The sequence below is a fragment of the Tetrao urogallus genome (genome assembly GCF_951394365.1).
Source record: "Tetrao urogallus genome assembly, chromosome: 1".
Taxonomy (NCBI): domain Eukaryota; kingdom Metazoa; phylum Chordata; class Aves; order Galliformes; family Phasianidae; genus Tetrao; species Tetrao urogallus.
This window is the reverse complement of record NC_136813.1, coordinates 28,381,110-28,395,848: the sequence shown is the minus strand read 5'-3', so window position 1 is coordinate 28,395,848 and position 14,739 is coordinate 28,381,110. Positions and strand designations below refer to the sequence as shown.

The 14,739-nt window shown below is 46.6% G+C and overlaps 1 protein-coding gene across 1 annotated transcript in view; it reads right to left on the bottom strand.

The window, feature by feature from the left end:
* The window catches only part of SIAH3 (siah E3 ubiquitin protein ligase family member 3), a gene marked incomplete at both ends in the record, with an annotated part of 37,364 nt that extends 23,606 nt beyond the window's left edge, over positions 1-13,758 (bottom strand). Inside the window, one exon of the mRNA XM_079539202.1 lies at positions 13,624-13,758. Within this exon, the coding sequence (XP_079395328.1) occupies positions 13,624-13,758 (135 nt within the window). The remainder of the gene's footprint in view (positions 1-13,623) is intronic.
* Positions 13,759-14,739: the final 981 nt, after the last annotated feature.

Here is a 14,739-nt window from a genome sequence, read left to right as displayed (position 1 = left end):
ACTGCACCTGCAGAGCTGGAAGGGAAAGGGGCACAGGGACAGCCACTGGGGAGGGAACAGGGGAACAGGCCGATGTGGTGAGCACAGAGGGAAAATAAGACTGTTGCTAGCAATCCCGATGAAGGGAATCTCACGGAATCGATACGAACCTCTACTGCCTATCAACTGTGATTGATTTTTTTCCATTTTTTTCATTGCTTCCCCCCACTCTTAGCAAAGTTAGTTTGGGTTTTACAACAGACACAGCATTTCTGTGGGGATATTGAACTTCCCCTGAGCAGGAGGAGAAGGATACTTGGGTTTCCAGGCTTTTGTGTGGGATCTCAGGTTACTGTTATTTCTTTAGCATTCAGGAAAAATAAAACACTGAACAGCTCCTCCCTGGCTTCCCCAAAGCCTTTCCAAGGTGCAGCCTTCTTTTTTCTGACATTGAAATTTCTAAAATATTATGCTCTGAAAGTAATGCCTTCTATTTATTTCCACGTATAAGTGGCAACAGATGAAAAGAGAACAGTAACACTATTTGATAGATCAAATTCTCAGCTGCAAAACACTATTTTTCAACATAGTCACCACCATTAGATGATTTGCATGGATGAGCTGATCGAGACTCTTCATTTTGTGGCATGACAGCTGTGTGTGGCTGTCTGGAATGTGGCTTGTCTTTCACGTTGCTGTTGCCACTGCTGAAACACAGCACCCATTGCCTCGCTGTGCTCATATCCACTATTTGGTCTCCATAAATGTTCAGCAAGTGTAGATGAATATCAATGGGTGCCATTTTTTCTCATCATGGGGGAATTCAGTAACACACCTTTGCTCATCTGTATTTCCATGTCAGATCCATTTCAGGGACCTGTCAGACTGCTTTTCTGCTGCCATCTGTCACATGGCAAGAAAATGTAATGGGATATTGGTGGGAAGGTTCAGCTGCTACTGCCATACCACCAACATCTGCCTCTGGCACTGTGGGCCAAAATCATAAATTAGGAGGCATTACTTTCAGACCAGCCCTCATATATTTTGCTCGTAGGCATGTTGTGATCTCTGTCAATGGCAGATGCTGTGTCTAACCTGCACACCTTTCTAATTGACATCAGGAAGCTGAAGTTATGGCTCTAAGCTCCTGAGAAAGGATCTTATCTTTGTATTTGTACAGCTGGCCCAGTGAGGTTGCTATAAGAGCCTCTTCTAGCTTAAAAAGTTGTGATTTCAAGTCTGGGAGGCAAGAAACTTTTCCTGTCCCCTCATGCAGCTTAACCTTGTTATCAGTCAGTAAAGTTTCAGAAGAGGATCCCTGTTTTCAACCACCCAGCTCCGCGCTCCCCTCCAGATGCTCATATCCTCATCAGTGGATGAACCATGCTGTGAGCGCACAGAGTCAGTGGCCAGCAGCGGAAGATGCTTGGTCATGCAGCTCACACTGTTTAGGCCAAGAAAAACACAGATGTGATGCTCAGCAGTTCCTGGGGTTTGTGGCTAAGAGATTCATCAGCAATCCCTAGGGACTGTGGTGTGAGCCTCATGTGAGGGATTGGTGCTGTATTTCCCAAGAGAACAACGTCCCTGAGCATAGTGCAGGAATGTAGGATATATTTAACTCATTCCTCAAGGAAATCCTGAAGAACCACATGACAGACACAAATTCTCTTCCCCATTAATATTTACTTATGTATTGCTTAGTATAGATCTAATGCATTTTGAGCTGCACGGAAATGTGTTGTTCCTGATAACAGTGTCCTCTTCTTTGGCCACGAGCTTTCAGGAGCTTTATGAAAGTCATTGGTATCTACTGTGCCAACAGAAGGGTTGATTTATAGTCTACTTAATGAATGCTGTTCTATTGCATATTGATATGCTATGTGGTTAATAGCTGAACTTTAAAATGATGTGAAGGCCATGACTATGTTAAGCTTACATGAACAGCAGAACACTTCAACATAATAAAGCCAAAAAAATGTTACTGGCTTGCAGTTGGTGCATCCTTTTCCTCAGGCCTTGCAAAGAACCATAGCTAAAACATTTTCTGAGGTAATTTCTTTCAGAGATGAGCTAATTAAATACCAAATTGGTTATTGCAGATGCATTTACTGAGATTGAAAAAAATGATGCATTCCTGACATTCCCCTCTGTAAATATATGTTAAATAAGTTATTGGTAGTTAATTACCGTGCTGTAAAATTAAGGCAAATAGAAGCATTTCAGATGTATAAGGCAGCTGTTTCGTCGTAATTAAATAGCATCGATGGATTATGCTTAGATAAAAATCCTGGAAGATCAGGAGTCTCGTATCATGGCATGGCATTTATTGCTTCCCAAGGAATTTCTTCTGGCTTAGAAGTGAAAGAGTATGTCCACATGAGCAAGGAGAGCAGTACAGGGTATGAAGAAAAAGCCTGATGTGCAGAAAGCTGTTGTATTTTCTAAACAACCTGTCCACATCCCATGTTTCTTGCTCATGGGTTTGGGGCAGCTGCTGATGCTCTGGATTCACCAAAGGTCACTTCCCATGAGGATGAGAGACACACGGCACAGCTTCAGGTGTGGACCATGGGGTCCCTCCACCTCATCTCCCATCTCCAGAGGAGGATTTTACCACATGAAGCATATGCATTTCTTTCTATCTTCAGCTCCATCACCAGTTCTGAGGGGCAAGCTCATCAGAAAAGCAGGCTATCTTATCCTGCTCCTCTGGCTGCTTTGGAAAAGGAGCAGCCACCATGATGAGGTTTGTCCTCTTTCTGAGCTCTGGCCATGTGTTGTGTTCAAGGTGATCACATACTCTGGCCAGAACATAGAACCATAGAATCATAGAATCGTCAAAGTTGGAAAAGACTACTGAGATCACCAGGTCCAACCATCAATGAAACCCCATCATGCCCATTAAACCATGTCCCCCAGTGCCACATCCACACGGTTCTTGAACACCTCCAGGGACAGCGACTGCACCACCTCCCTGGGCAGCCTGTGTCTCACTACTCTTTCTGAGAAGAAATTTTTCCTAATAACCAACCTGAATCTCCCATGGCATAACTTAAGGCCACTGTTACATGGAGAAGAGGCCAATCTCCCCATCTCACCACAGTCACCCTTCAGGCAGTTGTAGAGAGCTTTCCTCTGAGCCTCCTCTTCTTCAGAGTGAACAATCTCTGTTCCCTCAGCCTCTCCCCATAAGACTTGTGCTCCAGATCCCTCACAGCTTCACTGCTCCTCTCTCGACATACTCCAGGGTCTCAATGCCTTTCTTGTAGTGAGGGGCCCAAAACTGAACACAGTATTCAAAGTGCGTCCTCACCAGTGCTGAGTACAGGCAGATTATCATCTCCCTGCTCCTGCTGGCTGCGCTATTTCTCATACCAACCAGGATGCAGTTGTCCTTCTGGGCCACTTGGGCACACTTCTGGTTCACGTTCAGACAGCTGTCAGCTAACACCCCCAGGTTCTTTTCCTTTGCACAGCTTTTCAGTGCACAGGGTTCTTGTGCCCAAATTGCAGCACCTGGCACTTGGTCTTGCTGAAGCTCACACAGTTGATCTCAGCGCATTGGTCCAGCCAGTCCAGATCCCTCTGAAGCCACGTGAGTATAAAATCTACTACTGCCTTCATGATGCTGTGTAGTGCTGCAGTGGTGTGATTGCTCCATTCCCTCCCAGCAGTGGCTGCTTGCTAACCACGGATTAATGAGCCCTCTAAGTATCACTTAACACTCCTAAAATGCATTATATTTTCTAAGTACAGTATAATCATAATTAAGTGATTAAGGTAAAGAAAAAAAAAAAAAAGAAAGAAAGAAAAGAAACTTAGGTGGTTATAATTTAGCTTCATCGTCCCCTTTTTCATCTTCCATATTTACATCCTGACTGTGAGATAGGAAGAGTACAGCCCCCAGCATCATTGACACCAAAGCATTCATTAGCAGCCTCACAGAATTTCTGGCAACAGGACTCATTTTGCAGATGGGTCCCCCATATATCTATGGTTCACCTATGGTGGAAGATTTGAGTATTTGGCTTGCATCTCAAACTACCTGCCTGATGTCAGGAAAGACTGCTCAGCAAACCTATGGCACAAGCATTGTCTTCTGAACTGTCAGCTGGGCCCTGGGATCTGAGTACCAGGTCACTCACCACTAAGGGCTCCCCTGATTGCTAAGCCTGGTTTTACTCAGGATTCGAGAATGTGCTGGAAGGATCTGGGAGAAGTCTGGTGATGAGATCACCCCAAAGAGGTAAAGACACCCACCAAGAAAATCAGAATCATTGAATCATTAAGGTTGGAAAAGACCTCTAAGATCATCTAGTCCAATCATCAGCCCTTCCCCACCATGCCCACTAACCATGTCCCTCAGTACCACATCTAAACAGTCCTTGAACATGTCCAGAAATGGTGACTCCGTCACCAGGGTTAGGGTTGAGGTAAAAACAGATTGTCTGCAAGACTGGATTTGGGCAATAGGGCTTCTCCACATTAGAGGGCTGGACTGAGGTCTCTTTCAGATCTCAGGTGTTTGCAAACCCCAGGAGGCACACTCCTTACTGAGCACCCAGGTTGCAGATACAGCAGCGTGCAGCTTGCCCTTTTGCATGAAAGCCAACACAGAAGCTACTTGACCTACAAGTTTCTTTTGTGCTGTAAAAGCCACAAAGCAAAAGTTACTACCACAAAAAATGCTGAAAGGCAGCTTTCAGCATCAATTAGTTTTCCCTTTGAGTAAGTAGAGAAAAGGTCTTCCATTCTCCAGCATCTGCTTCATCAGAACAAGTTCTCTTTGCTATAGGCTGTTGATTGGTCTCTGGCAAATTAAAGTTGCTTCAATTAAAGCAGCAAAATATCAAAATACGCAAATACAGCCTGGATTTGTTTGTAAACTGGGATAGTTTTTCCTACTCACTGATTTATTATTTAAAAAAAAAAAATCATTAAAAGCTTAAAAATTATTAAGAGACCTCCCTAGTAAGCTCATGTGTACCTGCAACACTAAATTATCTCCAACCACCTTGTGAAGCAACTGGAGATTAAGCTGGCTTCAGATCTGTCTTCTGATAGTTCTTTCATCTTCTACCAACAGCCTGAAAGAAAATTCAGCCTGTATAATCAGTTACTTACAAGCCATCAGTTACATTTGTCCAACCTTGCATGACCTCAGTACTTTTGAGTCTCATTTTTGAAATATTTTCTGTGATAGAAGAAACCCAGGAAAAGTTTTGCTTATTTTTAAAGTTTCATTATTTCCTCCCCTGAGATTCAAAAGAGGAATTGCATCTGGAAGAAAGATTCTCATATCTGTCTTGGGAAAGCTACTTATATAGGATACTGTTTGATTCACCAGTAGAGTTGTCCCCCAAAAACATCTTCCAGAAGGATGGCAGAGGGGAAATTCAATGAGCCAGATAAGCCTCTGGCCACACCATGGCTACACTGTAGGAATATGAGTGGAGGAAGTGAAGTGCAAACATCTCCCCCTGGCCACCAAGCCTTAAGAATCAGCAAAGCACGGCTGAAGGAGCGATGCTCTGGGCTCATGTCAGATACCCTTTGATGAAGCTTGCTGCAGTGGCCTGAGATATTCCCCATCCCAGTGCCTTCACCACTGAAAGCTCCATTCCTACAACAGATGGGAAACACAAGCCCACATTACAGCTGCCTGTGCAGTCTGGCATACCAGAGCCAACTCTTTTATTCAACCAGCCAAGGCCTGTGAAATGAGTGGGGGTGGAGTGAGGAGCGGGGTTAGGCTCCTCTCTGTTGCACCTGCACCAGTGCAGAGACAGCTCTTAGGGACCAAGAAAGTCATAGAATATAGGATTGCTTGAGTTGGAAGAGACAATCTAATTCATCCTTGCAATTAAGAGGGACATCTTCAGATAGATCAGGTTTTTGGAGCCCTGTACAATTTGATCTTGAACGTCTCCAGGGATGGGACCACCTCTCTGAGCAACCAATTTCTGAGTCATGTAGGCTGACAATATTTTAAAATGTCCCAGAAAAACACAGATCATCCGTACACATTCATGATCTACAAACCATGAACTAGCCTAATAAATCAGAGAAGTCATCAATTTTTCATCTTAAGTGATGCTATTTCATCCTAAGTCCAGAATTTGGGCAGCATCCATGGCTTTCATTGATTAAGGAGAAAACACTCCACTGAGCCTGGGAACACCAGGAGCCCTTCAGTGCTGTGCAGTGACAGAGCACTGGCACAGGCTGCACAGAGGCTGTGGGGTCTCCTCCTTGGGGATATCCCAGAGCCTCCTGGACGTGGCCCTGGGCACCCTGCTCTGGGTGTCCTGCTGGGGCAGGGGATTGAGAAGAGGGACCCAGAGGGCCCTGCCAGCCTCAGCCACACTGTGTTTCTATGCACAAAGCCAGAATCCAGGCAGGGAAGGGAAATGACACTAACTATGTCGCCTCTCTGCTTTGTACCTCTATGCATAGCTAATTAACACAGCACATGCACCGAAAACCAGCTCTGAAGCATTAGGGATCCTGCTGGAGGGGGAATGTAATCAAGAAGCAGTTAATTGAATAAACTGAGTGTAAGTTTGTTCTGCTGGCAGCTATCCCATAAGGAGAATGAAAGGCAGAGCTGGTGGAGAGGATTATTTGCGCCACGGAAGTCACTCAGTGATCTTTAGGAAGATGTTCAGTGTTGTCCTGGGGTGAAAAGTCTTTGCAGACAGATGTCAAACAATCTATCCTCCCCTCTTCAGATAGTTTTTTTTTTGTATTGCTTGTGATCACCAACGAGGGTGCTTATCCCACAGCATATTTTGAAATACTTCTCACTCTCTTCTGACATCTTTTGCTTGCCAGAGTGACTTTCCTTTCAACTCAGACTCTTTTTATTAGCTCCTACTATCCCAGGGCTGTGGATACCATAAAGACTTGTATTTCTGATGAGTTTAAATCATCAGATACTTGTGTAACTAGCATTGCTCAATCCTTTTCCACTAGTGTCAGTCTTCTTTGCTGATCCTTGGATTGTTGAGTGCCTCCTTTGTATGGGTCCACCTCTCATTTTCATTAGGTATTTTCCGCGCTCGTCTGGCAGTGGTGGCAATGTCCATGGTTTATTTGCTTGCTTTGCCTAAAGCAGGCCAGTTTGAATGCTATGAGAATAGATGTGTCTGAATAAGGGATGTGATCCTACAAAACAGATATATTTTGGAATCTGTGCATGTGTTTCACCCTGCACCCCTGGGTGTTCCTGCCAAGCTCAGGACAATACTGACTGTCACATCACTGCCCTATATGATCCTCATGTGATGGTGATTCACTCTGTTGTCTCTCTTACTTCTTGGCTTATTTGCCACATGACAATCCCTGACAGCGGAAGAACATTTTCACCCTTCACTGATGTGGTTTTCTGATTCCATAGCAGCCACCTCCTTGTTTGTCTCAAGTGTTTATTTGTTTTCTGCACAAGGGGAGGTTACTAATTTCATCTTTTTCTGTCTCATTTGTGCTCCATTTCTCTGTTTCTCTTTCCAATTCAGCTGACACTCGATGCGACACACTGTGTGATCCTGTATTTGAGAAGCTCACAAGGAGCTGTGTCTCATCTCTGCCATGCAGTGCCCGGAGGTTGATGGGCATTTCACTCTGGAGCTCAGTGTTTGCGTGTTTACGGTACCAGTTACAACACCAAAGCTGAGTACATGATATATTTTCTACTGAAGAGGCCAAACAGGAGGGAAAACACACATCGAAATAAACATGCAAAGCACTTGGAGGTCTCCAGCATTCTCTTACAATGTTTTTTTGTCATTGTTGAGAGTAACAAGACGAGCTAAAGATAAATCTATTAATGTTACATGTGATGCTCAGAAATGCCTCTAAATAAATAAAACTTCTATGACTCGTACATGCAAATGTGTCGGGCAATTCATCTGCAGCACCTGAGTGCTCTTCCCCTCCTAGATGAGAGCACTGGGAGAGCTGAGCAGTGCTGAAGGTGGCTGTGGGCAGCAGGTCACTCCAGAGTTGGAACAGGCTGAGCTTTAAGGTCCCTTCCAATGTAAGTCATTCTATGGTATAATTCTATGAATCCATGGTTCACCAACACTAGTGAATAAACAGTGGTCATGGCTCCCTGCCCTGTGTGACATGTGGCCATGAGTCCGCCAGCAGGATCTGCTTGCTGGGATTGCTATCCGGTGCCTAAGAGCAACAGAACTTTGCAAGCATGTAAAGTATGGATTTAAGCTGAGACAGGGGAGGTTTAGTTAGATACTGGGAGGATGTTTTTCATTCAGAGGGTGGTGACGCACTGGAAAAGGTTGCCCAAGGAGGTTGTGGATGCCCCATCCCCGGAGGCATTCAAGGCCAGGCTGGTTTTAGTCTGAGCAGCCTGGTCTGGTGGTTGGCAACCACATAGCAGGCAGCTGAAACTAGATGATCACTGTGGTCCTTTTCAACCCAGGCCATTCTATGATGCTATGATTCTATGATTCTGTGATTTCTTGTTGGAATAAAAGTGGTGTTAGCAACCTTGCTTTTAATTCCGTAGCTCTCCCCATCTTGCTGGTAACTGTTTTAAAACAGGACTTCTACAGTTAGTGTGGAAATGTGTCACCAAACAAGCTGAGGTCTGAATGACTGTGGTTTCTTCTGAAGGAGCTTAAGGGCACAGAAGGGACCCAAAGTTGCAGTAAAGTTAGTGATGCTTTCCTTCAGCAAGAGTAAAAAGAAGAAAAAAATAGGCAAAACTAGCTTACTGAATGACAGACAAAGAGAATGTTTTGCCTTAAGGGTTTTGTATAGGCAGCAATGTGCAGCATGAGGATAGCTCAGAAGAAATGGCACCTAATGAAAAGAGACAAGCTATGAAGAAAAGGAAAAATAAAGCAGCCTGATGAGGTGTTTAACTTCCCAAATCCCTGTTTCTCACTTCCAAATGAAGCACATACATGCAGAGTTGGGAAGTTGCTCCCCTGATCAGAGAGAGCAGGGGATGGAGAGCTGAGGGCCAGGAACAAGCTGGCATCTCAGGGGTCCTCGTTACAACCATAAAAGCACATCTTTCCCACTGCCTCGCTCAGTCCTGAGTAAAGCTGGGCAAAGACTTCTGCAGGATTCACTGATTTTCTCTGGTCCATACCAAGCCAGGAGATGCTGACAGAAGAGGGCATGGGGGATGCCAGGGCTACCTAAAGCCTCAGCTCTGAGCCAGGGAGGACAAGATGAGGGATTCCCTATGTGCAGGGAGTGCCAAAGCCCTGGGAAGGCAGGGCACAGCCAGCAGCTCCTTTCCTTCATTCTAAACAAAAACTGCACTATTTGCAAATTCTGACTCTGAGTAGTTTAGTGATGCTCAAAGACCTGAGCCTGGACTTCTGAATGTCTGGGTCTTGCAGGACCATGCTCAGTGCTTGGCTTCTATCCAGAGACTACTGCCAAATCACACAGATTTGTGCTAATGATGGAAATCTCTGGGTGTAACTTACATCTGTTTGGAAGCACGCTGAGACCTCACGACTCATTTCACAGAATCAAGGCTTTTATTAAAACATTCTGATTTCTTCTGCACCCCATGAGTCTGCAATGGCAATAGCTTTGGGGCAGCATTGCTCCTGAGGGAGGTGTCAGGACTGTTGTGTATGGCTCATGTATATGCATGTCTATACTGAGCCAGCTCAGAGCAGGAGGATTAGAGCACAATGTGATGTGTCTGATTGCTGCTCCTAATCCCTGCTGCCAAACATCCCACGGGGAGGGGGGGAGAAGGGTTTCTCTAGCATTACCATGACTGCACTGTCTCCCGTGGATGACAACTGATCTGATGCATCCTGCAGTCAGGTCGGGTTCAGTATTAAAATTCATACCAGCAGTTCCAGCCCCAAACCAAAATCTCCATCCATACGTAGGGAAGGAAACTGATGTCCCTTTGTCCCTGTATCCCTCTAACCAGAGCTATAGCACCCATCAACTTGGGCAAGGAGCATATTAGCATAGAAACTTCAGGAGCAGTGGCTTTTCCCCTCACTTCCCATCCTCCCAGAGGTTGCTGTTATTTCTGATGATGGAGCTTGGAGTTGCTCTGCTTTTCCATGCTACTCTGCTCTCTCATGCTATGGACCATGTGGAGTGCATGTATGGGTCTGCAAGATCAGTGAGTTATGGGATGGAAGAACTCCTGGTACCCATCATTATCTACTTGCTGCTTCCGTACAAAAGGATTTTGGAGTTTACATTGCCCAGTGTTCCCTTGTCCCCATCACAGGACAAGACCCTAGGTTTGCAGGCACCCTGGGCTACCAAAGCCTCTCTTGCCCTGGCTGTTAGATCCAGTTGCTTCAGATGGGAAAACACCATTTGATTTCCCCAGACTCCAGCCCTGCACTGAGATGGTGGTGTGGGCTGGCTAGAGGCTGTGAGCTGCACATTGCAATGCCCATATCCTTGTTTACACCGAGTGTAAGAGTACATCTCATGGGGGTACTGTGTACCATAGCATTTTAATCCTGCTGGGGATAAAATAGATTACAAAGCCATTTGACTGCCACTGTGCACAGAACCAAGCAGTTAGAATAGGATTCAAATGCACTCACTCAGTGCAGATATGCTTCTCACATCAAATAATTCTAGAATGCAGACTGGCCCAATAAACAGCACTGAGATCCTTGCTGAATGTAAAGTTAAACTGTTTATGCCATCCTTCACATGTGCGTCTTCTCTCAATTTAATGAGTTATTTAAGTCTTACAGAGATGGGGAAGAGTGTTTTTCACACGAACGTTACACTTCTTTCCAGCACTCAGGAGAGTTAAAACCGCTTCCCAAGGCAGGAAGGTTGGAACTTGATGATCCAACCAAAGTCATTCTATAATTTCATAAGCTCATAACTCTTGGAATGAAGAGGATGTGTTTAACAGAGCCGTATGCAGCAGCTGGCCAAACATGGGTGCTGTGACCGCAGTGCTGTGCAAGACAGGCCCTGGTGGATGCCTGTCCTTTGCCTCCCGCTGAGATCCATGGTGCCAAATCTCTGGTGCACACTGTGGTGGCCAACCGCCATCACAATCAGTGGGGGTTGAGATGCCAACCACATCTCCGAGCCTTCCGTGGGTTCTGCCGTGTTTGGACTTCAGTGGGGTTATACACACTGACGGGGGACCTGAGCTGTGTGTGAAATGTCAAGGCGCACAATCACAGCAGAACACGATGCCCATCATTCATCATTTGCACAAGTCAGCCAGCAGTCCCCTCACCAGAGTGCTGTAGAAACACAGAAGGAGATAATCCCTTTGCAAAGAGCTTACAATTGTGGGGTAAGCACAGTCATTAAAGCTTTGAAGGAATGACTTTGCTCCCGGCCCTTGTTTCCTAGCAGGCTCGTATTCATCAACTGTGAACCTTAATACAGTTTTCACTCCGCTTGTCAATTGTTAAGGTAGATGTGGAGGCTGTCAGCAAAATGTTACAGATGCAGTGACCCAGTTGGAAGTAATAGACTCCAAAACATCAAGTAGTCATAATACCACAATCCACTGCAGAGGAACAGGTTCAGCCCCAGGGCAGAAGCAGGTTCCTTTGCCCAGTTTTTGGCACCTTTTGGACAATGTGCCCTGCCCATGGAAAGTGACCCTTCTGCATGCTAGGAGGGAAGATGAGCTGACTGCTTGGGGTGTACCACTTTTTTTTTTCCCATCCACGGTGGTTTTGTGTCAGCTAATTACGTTTGCCTGCTGGCACAAAGGGGATGTATGGGGGAACGTGAAATTTCAGCCTGATCACTGTGCTTCATTTGCACATTGCACCTTTCCTAAAAGCTCCTGTTTTGTTCCGAGGGAGCTTTGCACTCAAGCAAGGCTGTACTGAGATCACTCACCTCTCTGCTGGGCTGAGTCCCAGCAATGGGGAGATTGGCTATGAGGAATTTTAATGTGCTGAAATATCCCACGTGTTTAATGGAGGGGAACGGAAGCATCACAAGTTGAACTCAGCGATCCCTAGGGGTCCTTTCCAAATCAGGATATTCTGTGATTCTAACTTTTCTTCTGGCACTTTTAAAGGCAAGTGAAGTGAATCTGCAGCTTGGGAGGTGTCCCAGGTTCTGTCCCAGTTATCATGGGGGAGGGAAGTGGACCGTGTGCCTGTGGGGTGTCTCCTCAGACTGTGCCATTGTAACATGACCTTCAAAAACCATTGGATGCCAAGGGCTTTTTTTTTTTTTTTCATAATTCAGATTGCAGACAAAAGTAGCGGGAGGCAATCATTTAAAAGGGGTCAGGAACAGAAGAGCTCATTTACCAAATCTCCCTGTGCACTCACAGAGGCAGCTGTTTCTTCCAGCAGCATGCTTTGCCCATCTGCATGGAAAGATCCCTTTGAGAGAAGGAGAGGGCTGTGGGATGTTTGAGCAGTGCCAGCAGTGGCAGAGGATGTGATGACATGAGAGGCAAGCTGTCCCCAAAACATCCCCTGGCAGCCCTGCAGGAGAACCCTCTCCAAGCTGCTGCTGTGCTGGGAAATACCTCTACCTGCCCCACACTGCAAATACAGCTCCAGAAATATGCTTTCTTGAAGTGTTGCTATTCCCATCAGGGGGATGCTGCCCCAAGGAGGAGGTCACCCTGCCAGCAGACCTCTTGGTGTGGGAAAGCAGAGCCAGACATACTAGAATCATAGAATCATAGAATGGTCTGGGTTGAAAAGGACCTCGAAGATCATCTAGTTTCAACCCCCCTGCTATGTGCAGGGTCGCCAACCACCAGACCAGGCTGCCCAGAGCCACATCCAGCCTGGATGAGTTGTCCTGAATTCAATTCCCTGCTGAGTCTGCCCTGCAGGTCAGGTCTGCGAGGGGCTTTCAGCAGGACAGGAGTCACTGTGCTAAAGGTGGACCCTCGTTGCTGCCATGCAGTCCCTGAAGCCCCCCAGCCACCGCCTTACCCACTGCTGTGGCTCTGTGTGAAAGCATCAGGGCTTTGGCGTAGATGGAACTGTTGACACTTTGTCAGTGTAAATCCAGAACCACGCTCACAAGAGAAGTGTTTTATGGGCTCTATAAATAGTTTTGCATTAAGGCAAATGTATTCTCCAGCCTTAAAATAGCTTCACCTTGCAGAGGGCGAAGGAGGCTTTCGGTGCCCAAAGAATGCCTTCAAGCTCCCCTTGGGAGGCAAAAACTGCTTTTTCTGCTCCAAAGAAAGCATGGACAACAGGCAGAGATCCCTGGGCTGTGGGAGAGCCCCCCTCATCCTGCTCCCTAGCATCACATTGTCACACACCAGCAGCACACTGTCACACACTGGCAGCACTAGCCACACCAGAGCCCTTTAAAAGAAAACATGCTAATTCATCAAACTAACTTTTTACCTCCCCCCCCAAAATGCTCACAGCATGCCTTCTTATCTCGTGGATGAATGGGAAACTTTGCCAATGTGAGCACCGGTGGCTGCCTACAGCTACTCTGGCTGCGGGATGCTCTCCTTCCTTCATCCCCAAAGTGCTCCTGCAGCACTGTGAGCATCCATCCCTCTGCCGGGGCTGCGTGGTGATAACCACGCTCTCCCCACACTGTTGGATCATCATGCTTCCCCGGGGAGAAATGGCAGCAGCAGGGAGGAAGGGGTAAGGGAGCAGAGAAATGGGGAGAGAGCAAATCTCTTTGGCTCACCTTCAGGCTGTGCGTTGGGTTGACGACGCAGACGAGCTGCCCGGCGGCTGAGAAAACCCTCTTCGCTTTGTAGTGTTGAAACCGCAGGTGAATGAGATCTAAGACAGCCCCAAAGCACTGGGTGAAGAAAAGCATCCCAACTTCGGGGGTTGCTGCTGCCAGCGGCGGGCAGGGGAGGCAGCGAGGCAGCCCCGCAGTCCTTGAGGCTGGGAGAGAGTGCAGTCGGCGAGCGCTGCGCTCCGGCACGGCTCAGCATGCCTTCATATTCATCATCAAAATAAGACGGGAAGAGGCTTGCAGCAGTGGGTCGGCCAATGGAAAGGACAGAACTGTTATCCTTGAGGTCCGGAGACAGCCAATAACGAATGCCTCCCCTCCAGAAAGTCCCTGATGAATCGAGCCTGGCGGAGAATGTATTATTGAACATTACCATACATCAGCACATCGCATTTATCTTGCGATTACAGCCGGGAGTACGCAGGGCTGGGGAGATAGGCAGGCACAATTGATTGCTTAACGTCTCCATTTATTAATTGGCTTCATTTAGCGAAGGGCTCCCTAATACCGGAGATAAATGGAACGGGTAGGAGAGAAACCCACCAACAAAACTGTAGGAAAGTGGCAGGAATAGGTGAAGCAGGCTTCACTGTGCAGCCTGGGAGGAAAATCACATATGCAGAGGGAGTTACAGCTCCTCTCAGGGTGAAGCACAAGTAGCGCTCGCTATATAAATAGATTCACGCCTGTGCGGTTGCGGGCTTTGCTTTCAGTTTTTGTCACTCTCCGATGCTTTGTTAATGTTATATTCTGCTCCTTTACAGGAGAGACATTTCCCCAGTGCAAAAATAATGCGCCCTACCCCCGCAAACAAATGAACTAATAAATAAAAACCAGCAGACATCAGCAGGCGTGGGGTCCGCTGTAACTTGGGGTAACTCCTTTTAAAGTCAGCAGCGTGTCTGGGTTGGATGCAGAACGCTGTAGGTGCGGGATGCTGGAGCTGCAAGAGCATGTAAAGGTACAGAGTGTGCTCCTAAAAGTAATGAAATGTGTGATGCATGGGAATACATGCACGGGGAGGGACTGCGCTGGGAAAAAGTGGCTTCTAAATCAACA